This window comes from Ambystoma mexicanum, chromosome 6p (genome assembly GCF_040938575.1).
Source record: "Ambystoma mexicanum isolate Mex_15411 chromosome 6p, UKY_AmexF1_1, whole genome shotgun sequence".
Classification (NCBI taxonomy): domain Eukaryota; kingdom Metazoa; phylum Chordata; class Amphibia; order Caudata; family Ambystomatidae; genus Ambystoma; species Ambystoma mexicanum.
Window position 1 is genome coordinate 1,499,746,182 of NC_090935.1, and position 15,441 is coordinate 1,499,761,622.

Here is a 15,441-nt window from a genome sequence, read left to right on the forward strand (position 1 = left end):
TGTCTTTCATGGATCAACACCCTCTTCCAATGCATTGGCAAACATGCCCTGCCCGCCAGTTACAGGCAATGCACCAGATGTGGAAGGCTGTTATAGTCCCTCTCTGTTCCCTCTAATCCGAATAATACTAGCATTGGAGTTTTATCCCGGGGCCCCATTTAATTCCTTAATCCATCCTAACACTTCATCCCAGAAGAATTGCACTCTCACACAGCCCCACCACATATGCCAATAGTCTGGCCGGGCCCCTCATTCATGCCAACATAGCGGGCTAGCCCCCTGGTAAATTTTTGTAAGTTGGACAGGGTCATACTGCCACAGGTGTAATAACTTAATCACATGGAGATTGTATTGACACATTGAAGTCCCTTTATGCCACAGTGGGAAGTCAACTACCAAGCCTAGGTCCCTTTGCCATTGTTTCCGTAAGTTTTCGGTATCTCTCTTCCACACCTCCACAAACGTCCCATATAGTGAGGAAATCAACCCCTTCATTTCCACTCGGGTGTCTAGGATTATCTGTATCGGGGTGAGGTCCCTCTGTATTCTCTCCCTCCAGGCCTCAGCAGTAATCACCCCCTTCAACTGTAAATACGAGAACACAGTGCCTCCTCTAGCTCAATTATGGAGGTAAATTGACCGTCTTTCCAGAGTTGGCCAACCCTCCTAAAACCTGCCCCGAACCAGCTTTGAAACCGTTCCGGATTTGGAATGGCGTCCCTCATGCTTAGTACCCACAGATGGATCAGTGGGGAGGGCCATGTTGTTACTCTCTTCATCCCTGGACTTGGACGCCATAGGCTCCAAATGACCCCTAGGATAGGATGTTCTCTGATCCTTTGTAGGAGGGTCCCCCTCAGCACCCAAAGCCATTCTCCCAAAGTAGAAGGCTTCAGGGGAAAGTTGTCCATTTCTATCCACTGGAGGTCCCTCTGCTTCCTCAAATGGGGGATCAAAACAATTTGGGCCGCCTTATAATACAAATATAGGTCCGGGAAGCCTACACACCCTCTATCCAAGCACCTCGTAGGCCACTGTAGCCTTTTTCACCTGCCACAAGAATCGCAAGAGGCCCCCCTTAGCTTCGTGAAAAAAAGCTTTGGGATCTGAATTAGTAACATTTGGAACAAGTAGAGAATCTTGAGGAAGACCATCTTTATGGCATTAAGGGGTCTGAGCCAGGAGACGGTCAATTTACTCAATTTCTCTAAACTCTCAAACAAATTCGACATTAAAGGATGAAGATGTGCCTCATACAAGTCCTGCGTATCTCTTGTGACATTAATTCTCAAATAATGCAATGCACTTAGAGACTGATCCTCATCCCCAGGGCTGCAAATCGTCCCACGTCATTGTGATACGTTCGGTTCAATGGGAATAGGATGGACTTGCTTCTATTGATTTTGAACGCAGATAACCTTCCATATTTCTCGATCAGTTCAACTGCCACTGGTACTGATGATAATGGGTTACATATGTGCAACATCATGTCGTCCGTATATAATCCCAGTTTAAATTCCACCGGCCCATTGCTATCTTCACCACCCGATACTCGTCTCTGAACATCTGGGTTAAAGGCTCCAAAGAGAGGGCAAACAAAATTTGCGAGAGGGGACTACCCCGTCTCGTCCCCCCTCCCTAGATCAACCAAACTTGATAAGCCCCCATTCATTGCCACACAGGCCTTTGGAGAGGAATATACAGCCATGACTCCTTATAGGAATTTGCCTCCCACTCCATACTTGCGAAGGACTGCATTGAGAAAGCCCCACTCAACTCTGTCAAATGCCTTCTCTGCATCCACCGAAAGGGGAGTGGGGTCCAGCCCCCATCCAGAGCATTGTTAATCAAGTGCAGGGACCTCCTCATAGTGTCCGCTCCTTGACGCCCTTTTATAAAGCCAACCTTGTCCGGAAGGACCAGTCGTGGCATACATACTTGCAACCGCGAAGTAAGGACTCTGGTGCATATCTTTACATTGACGTTGAGGAGCGATATTGGGCAATATGCGCCACACATTCAGGGGTCTCTACCATCTTTAAGAATTACCAAGATAATAGCCCAGCCAAACGACCCAGGAGGCTTGCCGGACTCCAGTATGTTGTTGAATAATTCAATCAAAAATGGAAGCAGCGCACTCGCAAATGTCTTCACCCGGGGCTTTGCCAAGCTGCAATCGCCCAATTGCACTCAGAATGTCCTCCCCGTAATAGACTCATCCATTCCACTCACCTCCTCCTTGGACAGTGTTGGTAGACAAATCTCCACAAGGTAACTTTCAATTTCTTCCACATCGGGTTGCCCCTTCGCTCATACAAATCTTCATAGAAGGATGCAAAGGTCTCCAGGATTCCCTCAGATTATACTTCTGTTACGTTGCTCTCCCCCTGCACTTCTGAGACCCATCTGAGACCCATCTGTCCTCCCGCTGTCCCCTCAGCCGTGCCACCAACAGTACATCTGCCTTATTCACTTTCTCATAGTATTTCTGTTTTAGAAACTGGAGATTACGAATTACCCTACCTTCCTCCACCAGCCACTCAGTTAGACTAGTCACCATAACTAGAAAGTTACAGAAGTGAGAAAAGGGATACAATATGTCCCCTCAGTACTCCATAAAAGGTGGTTTGTGCTGATCTCACAAAAGAAAAGCATAGGTAGGATAAACCATATATCCTTATCGTGGTAACCTTAAGTTAGCACAGGACAATAAAGGAAAACCAAAGAGGGAAGCTCAAGGAGCTTCCAGCAACACTTCACAGAAAGGGCTGTGTGCTGCAATAGGAATATGCAGATGTCATAAAAAGATGAAGGAAAGCAGACTCCATCAAGAGAAACCAAAAAGGGTTCTCAGAGTCAGAGATAAGAATGTGTGAGTGAGCAAAAGGAGTCGGACAAAAATCCAATAGTCCAGCAAAAGGTGCTTGGGGACTCACTAAGTGGGGAGAATTACACAAAAGATGAACATTCTATCTATCACCAGGGAATTGCGCTCTGGAGTGAGGAGGCAGAGAGCAAGACTACCAGATGTAGAGGTTGGAGCGACGGAGCTGCATGAAGCGACCACCATTTCTGTGCATGAGTCGTAGCAAGCCATGCAGTCTGCATGGAGAGAACGCTGGCAGTGCAGAGGTACTGAGAGCAACCAGGGTATACAAGGCTGCTGAGACCCTGAGGGACACCAGTTCGGTAGCGAAGCCATGTTTGCTAAAGTATCCAATTGTATTGTGTTTAGAGAAACTGCAGGAGGCCAGTATCCCCATTCTAACACTTTTGAATTAGACCAAACCCAAAATGGAAATCCCTGATCTGTTGTAGGTAAACTCCCAATCGCAATAGAAGTTTACCCCAACTACCTCCTTTGTATAAATACATATTAGGTCAACTTCGGGTTTTCGTTGAAAGACTTATGTTAAAGTCCAAATAGGATCAAGAGTTTGAAGGTGAATTACGGGAATCCATTAAGGGAATCGATTAGGGAGAGTCTGAAGATGTAAGAATTTGTTATGGGTGTTGTGTTTTCAACAATCCAATGAGCTCTGAACTGCTGTCCAGTCAGTGGAATCAAGAAAGAATTGAGTAGGTGTAGGAGGGCTAGCAAAAGAGAAGTGAATGGTAGAAATGGGCGTTATGGTCCCAACACTACGGCACTGACTGTTTGACAAATTAAGGGAATCAGAAGATGATTGTGTGCACAAAGGCACCAATAAAGATGACAGCAACATTGATCAAATTGCCTTATTGGAGTTGTGGTTCTAGCACTCCAAGGAGTGCTGACAAAACAAGGGGACCAAGAAGGAAGTGACGTTTGTTTAAAGGCACTAATAAAGTTGTGAATAAGAAATGTTAAGATCCTTTATTCCTAATAAATTAAATAAGAGTAAAAGCAAGATACTCAAGTTACTCAAGACTAGGAGTGCTAGACCAAGATAGTAAGTGAATCGTACAAGTGCAAAAGAATCCATGTGAGGTAGGTGGCCAAGCACTAATGAGAGCAAGGCAATCAAGATTGCAAGCACCAAGGAAACTGAGTAAGTCACGCGTGAATGTGCTAACCAAATGAAAGGGATAAAATAACGTGCACAAAGATGATTTAAATAATTAAAGAGTTGGTGACAAAGTCAATTGACCTTGGTACATATGTAATGACAATGTCCCCCAGAATCAAGGTAATTACATTTTGAATACTGTAGGACAGACGTTACAACAACCTATCACAGTGGCACTGAGAAAGAAACGCAGAGTTCCACAGAGGAGTAATAACCTTAAACGTAATTGTCTCAAAAAATTGCCATTGTTCATACCCACCTCAGTGGTAAACATGTAGTTTACCTTGTAAGGTTGGAAGTCAGAGTCTGTTCTTCGGTAGTTCTAACCTGTGACTTGTAGGTTTCTGGGGGAGCACTTATCCCACTGAGTTATGGTTTGTGAATGATAGTACATTTTCAGAAACGGACAATGGATCGTCCTACCCACACTTGAGAGTTGATGCCCAGGTGCGTATCTAATGGGACACACCAAGGTTATATGCATAATGGAATGCAGGTTATTTCAGTGCTTTCATGTATTATAGCGTTAATCCCCCGTTCCAAGGGCTGGAACGGAAGGGTAATGGACCGACATCCCAAGTTATCGGCCCCAGCAAAGTGAGGGTGAATATGCTTACTTGGTAGAGTCTCAACGTTATTACTAATAATCTCTGCATTAAGTTTAACCGAATACTCCATCCAACATCGGAAGGCTATAGGCACACTACTGGTCTGTGGCGACTTTAATGTAATTATCACCTCTATACTGCTATTGGAGGACGATGACATGCTGTGTTCTGCCTTATCCCGCTCTAGGCCCAGCCTGAGCAGAGCTAAACAGGGGCGAAAATGGAACTGTTTAATGGCTGTGGCTGGACTTTCTATGGTTAATGGTGCAGTACCCACTGACTCTCCTGCTAACTTCACTCGCGTCAGCGGCACCAAGAGCAACATTTTGGACTATCTATTCGTCAATAGCAAAGCAATGATAATTGAGGGCATTGTGTGTCGCATCGTCACAAAAGCAACAATTACCCTCTCATAGCCAGGCTAAAGCTCCCAGGACTCTGCATTGGCAATATACAATCTGGCCTGAATCGGATTTTGTGGAAGGACACAAACCTTGTAAAAGCACTGCCCATAACCATACATTCCTAAATGCTTTTGTGAGAGATTTGCAGGAAATTGATGCTACAAAAAGTGCTGAAACCGCAACTCTAGCCCTTGAGGCATGTGTGAGCATAGTTGAGAACATCAGCATGTGCGCAACAGAAAGAAGTAAGCCAGCTAGTAGGGTTGGCATCACTGCTAACAAATGCTAACAAAAAACATAGACATCCTTACTACAGGGCTATATGAGATCGCAAAAGAGCCCTAAGGAGTGACCTTCGTATTCTCAAAATGACCGAACTAGATCCCACTGATCATTGTCGAAAACATCAGGACTAAAAAAATGGATACTCCAACTGGCTGAGAAGGCACAAGTACCTGATTGAATGCAATAAGTGGAAAGCTCTGGTTTATTCTTCTCAAACTAATGACTCCCGTGAGTTTTGGCATATCATCGGAGAAGGGCCCTCGAAGAGTGAGGAAACCGGGGACTTAAATTGTGCCTCAGAAACAGCATGGAACCTGCATATAGAAAAGGCACTTGGGGTAGCACATGGGGGGGGGGGTTCCAGAGTGTATACGACCGCCATCACAACTCGCCATACTGCCTCACACCTAGAGACATTAGCAGCCATATCGATGCCTCAAAATCTTCTAGGGCACCGGGACCCGATGGTATTTGCAGTTCACTAATTAAATCTGCCACTGAAGTCTGGTCTGAGGCCCTACAAGTACTCTTCTCCAATATTGGAATTGCACAGAAAATCCCTCCATCCTGGCACGATAGTATCACTGTCTATAAGAAGGCTAATCCAGCTGACCCAGGTAGCTATCATACCTTGGCAATGCTGGTTGCCCCGGTTAAGATCTTTGCCAGAGTACTTCTACAGGAGCTACTATCATGGACAGAGGGCTGTGGAATCATCCCCCTCAATCTAATAGGCTTTAGGAAAGGGCACAACACCACCACTAACACCCTGGCTCTTACCACAATTATTCAGCATGCATGGATGGTAAGACAAACACCGATTTACGTGGCATTTATCAATCTTAGTGCTGTGTTCGATACTTTAGACTGTAACTGACTATGGGGCAAAGTGGCTGATTGGGGCATTCCACCTAGCCTATTGAGCATAATCATTTCCCTACACGAGAACACCCGAGTCAAAATCAGGATGGATCAACATGGAAGAACCACCACATGGATAGACATACATAGAGGCCTCAAGCAGGGTTGCAACCTAGCACCCCTACTTTTCAATTTCTATCTAGCTGAAATGGGCAATGCTGTGACTAGTTCAGCCGCCACCCTCCTCCCCCCCTACTGGGCTCAGTTGCATTGAAATGGCTGGGATATGTAGACAACATCGCTGTCCTCGATCTGAATCCATGCAGTTTGCAGGTCTCCCTGGACAACCTGAAGGTATACACTGACTGTAATCCTTTGGTGTTGAATACATCAAACACCAAAGTCATGGTGTTCTTCCCGTCCAGGAAAAAGATAAAGCAAGTGAAGTGGGAGATGGACGGAAGACACATTGAGGTGGTCAACAACTACAAGTACTTGGGTCTACACCTTGACAATAAGTTACAAACTGTACAGACTGTGCACCTAGAGTATGTCCGGACCAGAACTTCCATCCTTATTGGCACTATTAACTCTTTCGCCAACAAGGCAGCAGGGTTCTCAATCGATGCACTGCTCAAACGTTACCATGTTAAGGTGTCCTCTACCATCCTATATGGAGCAGAACTATGGGCTATGCAAAACCTTGCAATGGTCAGCAAACTGGAGCGCACCCTGCTAAAAAGGCTACTAAGACTACCACAGCGAAGCACTATTGTCATGATCTTCCTTGAATTCAACGTGTTGCACATAGCCTTGAAAATGCAATCTTGCTGTCTGTCACAGAATGGAAACTCTCAAATGAACTAGCTCAAACTTTCATGAGCCTCATACATATGGGAAAAAATGCACAAGTTGCACTAATGTCCAAGAGCTACTTGGCCAAAATGAATACACTTACCAATCACTGGCTACAGCTAGGAGATCTAACTCTGGACATGACACTGAGCACATTTAAGCATCGACTTAAGGAAACGCTGAGCGAGAATATCTTTGAGCCGTCAATGGCTAAGTTATTAACTAAAAACCACGCATCTGAATTTTGCCGGCACTTCCAGGATCGGCACACATCACCCCCATGTATCCAACACTTCATTGGCAACTCCCTTGTCTGGGACTATATTAAATTAAAACTCAACACCGTCAGGTTTAGGGAGATAGAGGGAGCATGGTACGGTATCCCTAGGGAAGGCAGGGAATGCCAATTGTGTGGGGCAGGCAATCTCGAACCAGTGACACATCTTTTGTTCGAGTGTGAGGCCCTGGGAATTTGAAACAAACCACACTGCTGGCCATAGGTATGACAGATTCGGAAATGCTGCATGGAGGATGGGAGCAAGTGGGACGAGTGAAGCCTGTATCATCTACTTCACACTCCTGTGGAGAAAGACCTCAACTATCCTGGACATCTAAAGATGAACTGTTTGTAATCACTGGACATAATACTCTGAATTTCCATCTCTTTCTTCTTATTTTTTTCCTTTTATTTCAATACTCTGATGCACTGCAATCTTGCTATGCATTCATTTATGGCTGTATGAATTTATTTTTTTACTCGATTTTGAATTGGATTAGTATTGCTATGTTGTGAGAAATGTTTGGATCAAACTATACCACAGAATAATAAATAAAAAAATAATAAATAAAATATGTTGAAGACAAGTTAAACCATATGATTGACACTTCCATAATTTACATACACTTGTTCAACCTACAGATCTAAAGACTTCATCCATAAGAGGATTATGAATTTTCATACTGCTGTCTGCCAAAGCTAAATTTATTTATTTTACATTTATAAAGCGCTCACACAGCCCACGGGCATCGGGGCGGTGTTACAGGAATTGTTTGTTTTTTAGTTGCGTAATTGTTTTGGTCTTAGTTGTGCATTTATAACACTCTTAATCATCCAGAGGTTTCTAAGCGCGGACCCGGGGATCAAACCTGTGTTGCTTCATGTCGTTTTGCTTCCAAGGCGTACACGTTGCCGCTGAGCTATCTTCCCAGGCCAGGACAATTAAAATTATAATTCCCTACGCATAATTTCTAATGTAGTGTATACATTATTTCCAATACAGAGTGGGGAAAAGTGGAATGAAGGACTATGCAAAGAGTGCCAGTGCCAGGACAGCCAGGTGACCTGCTACACACGCTCATGTCCTCCATGCCCAGTTGGTATGCTGGCCGTAGATGTTGCTGGAGAGTGCTGCCCGGAATGCAGACCAGGTATCCTGTTTTTTAACCATGAATAGAATCGACATGTGTGCTTATACTTTCTTTATTGAGCCATTCTGAGATGTAGCTGGAGAATGAAGACTTTGCATGAAGGTTTGCCATGTGAATTGTCAAAGTACGGTGACATAGCCTTAAAGTACATAGCATTTCTCAACATTACATAGAGAAAGTGTCTGTGCATGAAAACAAACCCTCACTTTAAATGTGGCAAAGTGGTAAATCAAAGTGTAAAAGCAAGGTTATAATGCTACTATACCTTAATTGGTCGCAGAGTGGTTGCAGAGTGTTTTGGCTCCTGGCTACTGACGTTTGGCAGAGTATCCTGTTGCTTTGGTTCTTGGAAGTTTGTTTACGCTCTTCATACTACACCTGCAACCTTAAAATACCTCCTCTCGATGCTTATTGTTTTGGCTCCTGGCTACTGACTTTTGGCGGATGTTAGGAAGAATTCTCAGAAATGTGCTAATTCCCTTCTACCTTAGAGACCCCAGACTATTTTTGCTGGAATTTAGGACTTTTAATTTTTATCCTGGAGAGAGTGAGACCTCTTTCCCACTCTCTCATGTATTATTCTTTGATTTGAACACTGTTTCTTTTGGTTTTGGAGTCTGACAAACTCTGTAGGCACATCATATTTTTACATTGTGACACACATCACCTTCAGTGCAGTGGCACAGGGAAGTCTCAGATTTCCCAAGACTTTAACTACCTTCTCTTGGTTAACCTACTGTTTCCAAGAGCAGTAAAGTGAAATTGACTTTACTTACCTTTTTGTAACTTTGTAGACACAGCACACACTATCTTACATAGAGTGCTGGAGAGCTTACTTGGTATCCCTTTGTCTACTTTCTCATGTAACATTTTTATGTTACCCTTTCTACAATTAATGGCTTGTAGCAGTGGTTTACTTTTTCCTACCATTGTGTTTTTTTACTGCGGGCTGCAATTGCAGCTGCAGTATAGCACCCATGAGTGCCCATTTTGTCAAAATGACTGTGGTCTTCTTTCTTCGCCATTTCTTGTTGGAAAGGTCCTGCTTGAGATTTACTCTGCGCGCCAAACCAGGTTTGGTCTTTTTGTTAATTTTGTCTGTGGCGGGGTTCACTGCCTAAGCCGGCCTCTGGCTCCAGCATGTCTGGCAGGGCAGGAAGCAAGGGAGGTGCCTGAAACTCCCTGTGCTTAGTCTGCTTGGTTACAGGAATGCACCCAAAGGTGAATGGCCGGCTGGCTGTCCTTGCAGAACAGCCACCCTGCTGTGTGAGTGACGGCTAGGCTGCGGATGAATGGGAGAAACCTGCATAAAAGGCGAGGTATTTTTGGACAGAAAGCAGAGCCGACCACTGGATGAAGGAATCTGAAGAAGAACATGGAAGAGACGCTTGCCGCAACTCCTGGACCGTTGGTTTGCCCGGTGAAACCTTGCTGCAGTGCGGAAGCTCCGAATTCGCCTCGACTAGAGAAACCCTGCAAAGGATGACTTCTCCCCTTGGTTTGGTGGGATCAACCACCCCAAGACAAACTCATCTGGAAATCCTCTCGGAGCTGACTGTACTTCCATTGCTGCTGCAGGAACCAAGTGCATGGGAGAGGAACACCAGAATCGAGTGCATCATCTTTGAGCCGGACCTGAGCTCCAAGATGGTCCTCCGGTCTCCTTCGAAGCAGGACTGACCTAGCCTGAGCCACCTCAAGATAGTGCTGGACCCCAGAAGCAAGGAAAATCCACAAGGTTTCCAAGAACCGCGATGGTGCTATTCACAAGAAGCTGAAACCACGACATGCCGCTGATCTGAAGTTTGCCCATTGCAGACGCCAACCTCCGAATTGTAGTGCTGGAGTCCTCAGACGTCCTCCCTCTTGTCCCCACGACTGAGGCCCACGAACAGCAGGATCTGCCATACTACCACAGGATATCATTAATCCGCTCCGCTGGAGCGTATGGAATCGATGGCGTTTCAACCGCCATTAATGTTCCGTCACGTTCCTCCCTCGCTGTTGAATGAGCGGTCTAGTCTTTTTCAAGATGGCCACCGCCATCCATAACAACACTGACTTCCCGCAGTTTGCGGCATTGCAACTCACTTCTCTTTTCGGGTAAGACGCTGTCCACGCACACTGTGTTCTATCCTTGCCTTTCTGTGATACTGTTTTTCTGGCATTTGCCTCTCTTCTTCCCGCTTCCCTGACTTCTGCTGGTCTCTACTCACATTCAGTCTTCCAGGTTTCCTCCCGGTGACTCTTCTGTCTGCCTGGATTTCATTGTGCCTTCTCCCCCTTCATAGCCTCTTACGGCAGGGTGCTCCGTTAGGCTGTTTTGGACGCTCTCTTCGCCCAATCTTTCTATGCACCTTTTGCCTCTCTCTAAGGGCTATTCAACTCTGCCCACATCCGGATTGTCTCCTGGGGATTCATATCTCTTGCTTCCCGGAGAGGGAAAAGTACTACACGGACTACCAGCCATACTCAAGAGTTTTTTGCTGTCTGTTTGGGCTTTTTCTCTTCCGCCAAGGTTTATTTAGGGAGGGAGTCTCGTGCCTGCTTTACCAACCCCACAGGCATAGTGGCTTCCTCTCAAGGTAGGCCCTACCTCTATGAGGATCGCAAATCATCTCGCAAGAAAGGATCCTCACCTGTACAGGACATTCAGTCAGCGGAGTACTCCAGCGAAGATTCAGGTGAGGACAACATCTCTGCTGAGGACATAGGAACAGAAGCCAGCTGGAACCAATTTCTTCAGACCTAAGGTACTGTAAACTAAGGGGTACTTAACTCTTGTTGGGTAACTTGCTTGCTCTCAGTGGAAACCTGCAGTTGTTGCCTTTTGCAGAGTTGCTTGCAGCTTTGCCCTCCACAAGCCTCCCAGTGTGTGGCCCAGCAGTGAATTCATTTTCTACAAAACGCTCTATAACATTGTGCAAGACTTTTTACTTACCTTCAAGAAGTGCCTCAGCTCCCCTAGACTTTGCTCAATTGACATTGGCTGTCCTTTCTCTCTGAAGACTCTTCTAACCTCTGACTTTGTGTTTTGATCTGTCCTTCCAAAAGTCATATATTCTTTATTTGTATAGCTAGGAAAGGGTTAATCTACATTGCATTGGGGGGGGGGGGGGGGTTCAAAAGTGCTTACCTGTTTGAGAAATTTGTTAACCATTGTTTCTTTCCCTTTTCCTTTTTTATACCAACCTCAGTATGTCTCTAAATGTAACAGTGATATATCAATGTCCACAATGTCCTAGTTATTGGCGTTACCTCAGGGTGTAGGAAGTGTCTGTGTATCATCCCAAATGGGTATGTACTGATTTATTGAAAAAGAGTGTGTATTTCTGAAGTATATTTTAAGTGTTACATATTTGCTCCCTTCTAAAGAAGGCTTATCAAACTGACTGTTAAATTAATAAAGAATTGTTTAATCAAGAAACTTTGAGTGCAAGTGTTATTTGGATACTTGTCACTGTGAAACTCTGTTACAACCCTACAGCTCACATTGACCCCTCTTGAGATAAGCCTGGCTGCTCAGACACTCTACCAACTTGTGTAGTACATGCTTATACCAAAGGTTGGTTTAACTATTGCCAAGAGGACAAGGCTGGTGCAGTTTCCCACAGGGTACTGCATACAATCTTGCCTAACAGCGGAGTATCCTGTTGCTTTGGTCCTTGGAAGTCTGTTTACGCTCTTTACTACACCTGCAACCTTAAAACACCTCCTTCCGACACTGAGCGTCACAGAATGTTTGCAGAGTGTTTTGGCTCCTGGCGACTGACTTTTGGCAGAGTATCCTGTTACTTTGGTCCTTGGAAGTCTGTTTACGCTCTTAACCACACCTGCAACCTTAAAACACCTCCTCCCGATGCAGAGCCTCGTTTGCAGACGTGGGAGCAGCCGGGAGCCACCTCCATGGATCATTTGTCAGCTGATGTTGGCTGCCATTAGCACACAAGACGAAAGGCACGTCTGCAACTTTTGAAAGGACAGGGAAACTCCCCTCCACTCCTGGTGGATTGTCAGACTCCCATTACAGACTTAATGGGCACTAAAGGTAATTCTACAATTATTCCTTGTGAAACAACTGACCCATCTGTGCTAGACTCAATTGCACCCAAACCGCAGGCAGTTCTGCTATCCCCCCAATACACTTCAAGGAATTTAGTGGACTATAAACGCAAAAAATAAGTATCTCCACTCTGGTGATACAACAGAAAGATCAGACAATGGGGGTGTGGGGGGAGTGAGTGGGAAGACTGTCTTCTTTGAAAACAATGGCTAAAATAGAATGCGCGGCCAAACGAGCAGTGAGACTGCCGGGGAACAACGCTCAAATATCATGCACTTACTTTTACATCGCAAGACTAACGGTGATTAACTCTGAGGACATCAAGATTGTTGACTTCTTTGATGAGAAAGAAATTGATCATGTTCATTTGCATATGGGCTCTGCTACTCTGAGCCTTTTGCTTTTGGATGCTATCGATGCGCTCCGCTCTCTGGGATTCGATTTAAGGAAATCTGAAAAAGCACGCAAGAACATAAATGAGGAGGAGTCAGAGCATTTTAAGCAATCTAAGTTGATGAGGGGTGGAAATACCCCAGACAGATTGCAGAAACCTGGTCAGATTTCTCAGCCAGCTCTGCTGGTTTTACGTAATCAGAGCGAGGTCCAGTGTAACGCTTAGCTGAACTCTGCGGGAACGCCCCTGGAGATCCTTACAAATCCTTTTGTCAGGGAACAGAGAATTACTGTGGAAACAATAACTTTGCTTAACATGGACCCCTAGTGAACATCTCTCAAAATAGACTATGTAGGAATTATTTCTCCAAGAATACCCCCAGGCTCACCTGATGATTTATTTTTGTGAGCTCTCCATCCTGTTTTCACACGGGCGCTAGTCCTGAAGAATGTTGATATAATGGAGGCAGCAAACACTAAAAGGGTGTATGATGATTAGGGAGTAATGGTGACAAAAGATTTCTTGAACAAGTGGTAAACGACCATCCATTCACCCCTTTCCTAAATACCTATGTGATGTATACGTGAACAAGGGGAAACCCCTATAATAACCTACGGTTGTATGTGTAACAACTTTCCACCTTAATGCCTCAGAATATATTGACTAACTACTGAGTAATGTGCAGGTAAATGACTCTTGTCAACTAGGACTGAGTAGAAAATCGTTTTTAAATACTAACAGCCCATTTACACCAAATGCCTAAAACAATGCCTAAATAGACAGACGCAGTTCCACTAGAAAAAACAAGCAACACGCAGGCAATAATAACATTTGACTCATTGAGCAGAGGTGTCACCGTTTGAAAACACTAGCAGCACAGTGATACTAATGCAACAGCTGAGTGCGATCTTTACCGGCAATTACAAATGTCAAAATGTGACTAGAAATACGCCGCTGAACGGCGACAAAATACACTGAGGCTAGCATATGAATAATAGAGTAAAAACTCTTGTAATTACAAACAAAACCACACATGAATACTTGCGAATTTTGTTGTAACTTCCTTCCCGGTTTTCTCTGGGCAGAAAAAAACGTCTGTGACAGAATGTTTCACAAACAAGACGGAATAAGAAATAAAATGGAGGGGACTGCAAACTGGGCTAAAAGGAGGGGCAAGAGAGAAGGAAATAAACTGTGGAAGCTAAGGGCAAGGGCTGAGGGCTATGACTGCGAACAGCTGAGGGAATTCCTATGAGACCGCGGTAAGCGTTAGTACTGCAAGCAGTCAACGACGCGAAGCGCGAGTCTCCAGGTGAACTTGCTTAATATAGGGAGACACTGAAAAAGACTAGACCTGTAAGGTTGATCTTTAGATGGCACAATGAGGCGGCCATTAAAGGAAAGCAGGAAGTCCTATGGATTCTATGGGAAATTACCTGTTTATCTCAGGGCAACACCACTTTCTACCTGGATTAACCCTTCTAGGGCTACTATTAACCTTAACCTAAGAACTGGCCTGTGATCATGACATCCAGGCCACCAAAAACCAGATCGAGATTGCCATAAGTGGGGCTAACACTGAGAATAAAACAGAGAATGGTCCATCAAGATATGGATGAAAAGCCGCCCCGAGAAGATGAGTACTCCTGGAGTTGGCTAGGCAGGGCCCTGATTCAGAGGGATAAAGAATTGAGCCAGAAGAAGGGTGGTACCAGGAGGTTAGAAATTTTGTCCTGGAACTCCTGGGGCATTGCTCACCTTTTCCACAGCATGGACCCAGCTGTTGTTAAACTAGACATAATATGCATTCAAGAATCTTGGTTAATGGAAACTCCGCTCTTGGATGGTTTCTTCCTGCACTTAAATCAAGCAAAGGGGGGCATAAGTGGCAGGCCCTCTTCTGGGCTCTTAACATTATTAGGAAATGGCCTAAATGTGTAAGTAAGTCAAACAATCCAAATCCATACATCCAAATCTTGAGCATAGAGTTGGAGGAGAACCGGGAGAGGTGCCAGAGTCATTTGAGTTTGTTCAACTTATACTAGAAAACAAATTCTGAAGAATGAGCCTCTTTCACAGATACAGAGACCGGATGGATCGACGGATTGTAACACCTTGTCGGATCCAATGTTGATAATCTGTGGGGATTGAAATATAGACTACTTGTCATCTGGGCAAAAGAAGGCTCGAAGTACAGATGAAGATACCAAGTCTAAGACAAGCAGAATGAAATGGAGCTGAGAGGCAATCACATGCTGAATGGCAATACGAAGGGCGACATCCCTAGAGCCCCGACTTGTCATAATGACAAAGTGCAACCTTCGACTACTTTTTTGTCTCTGGCAATCTACTCTCTCAAGTGATAAGTCTGAGAGTCTCCCATGCTGCCTATAGTGACCACAAACCATTAATGATATGGTCTAGAATGGTAACCGAAAACGACATCTGGAAGCAAAGACTGGAGGTGGAAGGGGGAAGAAATAGATTCCATATC

The 15,441-nt window shown here is 44.8% G+C and overlaps 1 protein-coding gene across 1 annotated transcript in view; it reads left to right on the forward strand.

Moving 5' to 3' along the window:
- Positions 1-15,441, forward strand: part of FRAS1 (Fraser extracellular matrix complex subunit 1) — a 1,618,415-nt gene that overhangs the window by 397,620 nt on the left and 1,205,354 nt on the right. Inside the window, exon 12 of the mRNA XM_069626341.1 lies at positions 8,343-8,490. Within this exon, the coding sequence (XP_069482442.1) occupies positions 8,343-8,490 (148 nt within the window). The remainder of the gene's footprint in view (positions 1-8,342; positions 8,491-15,441) is intronic.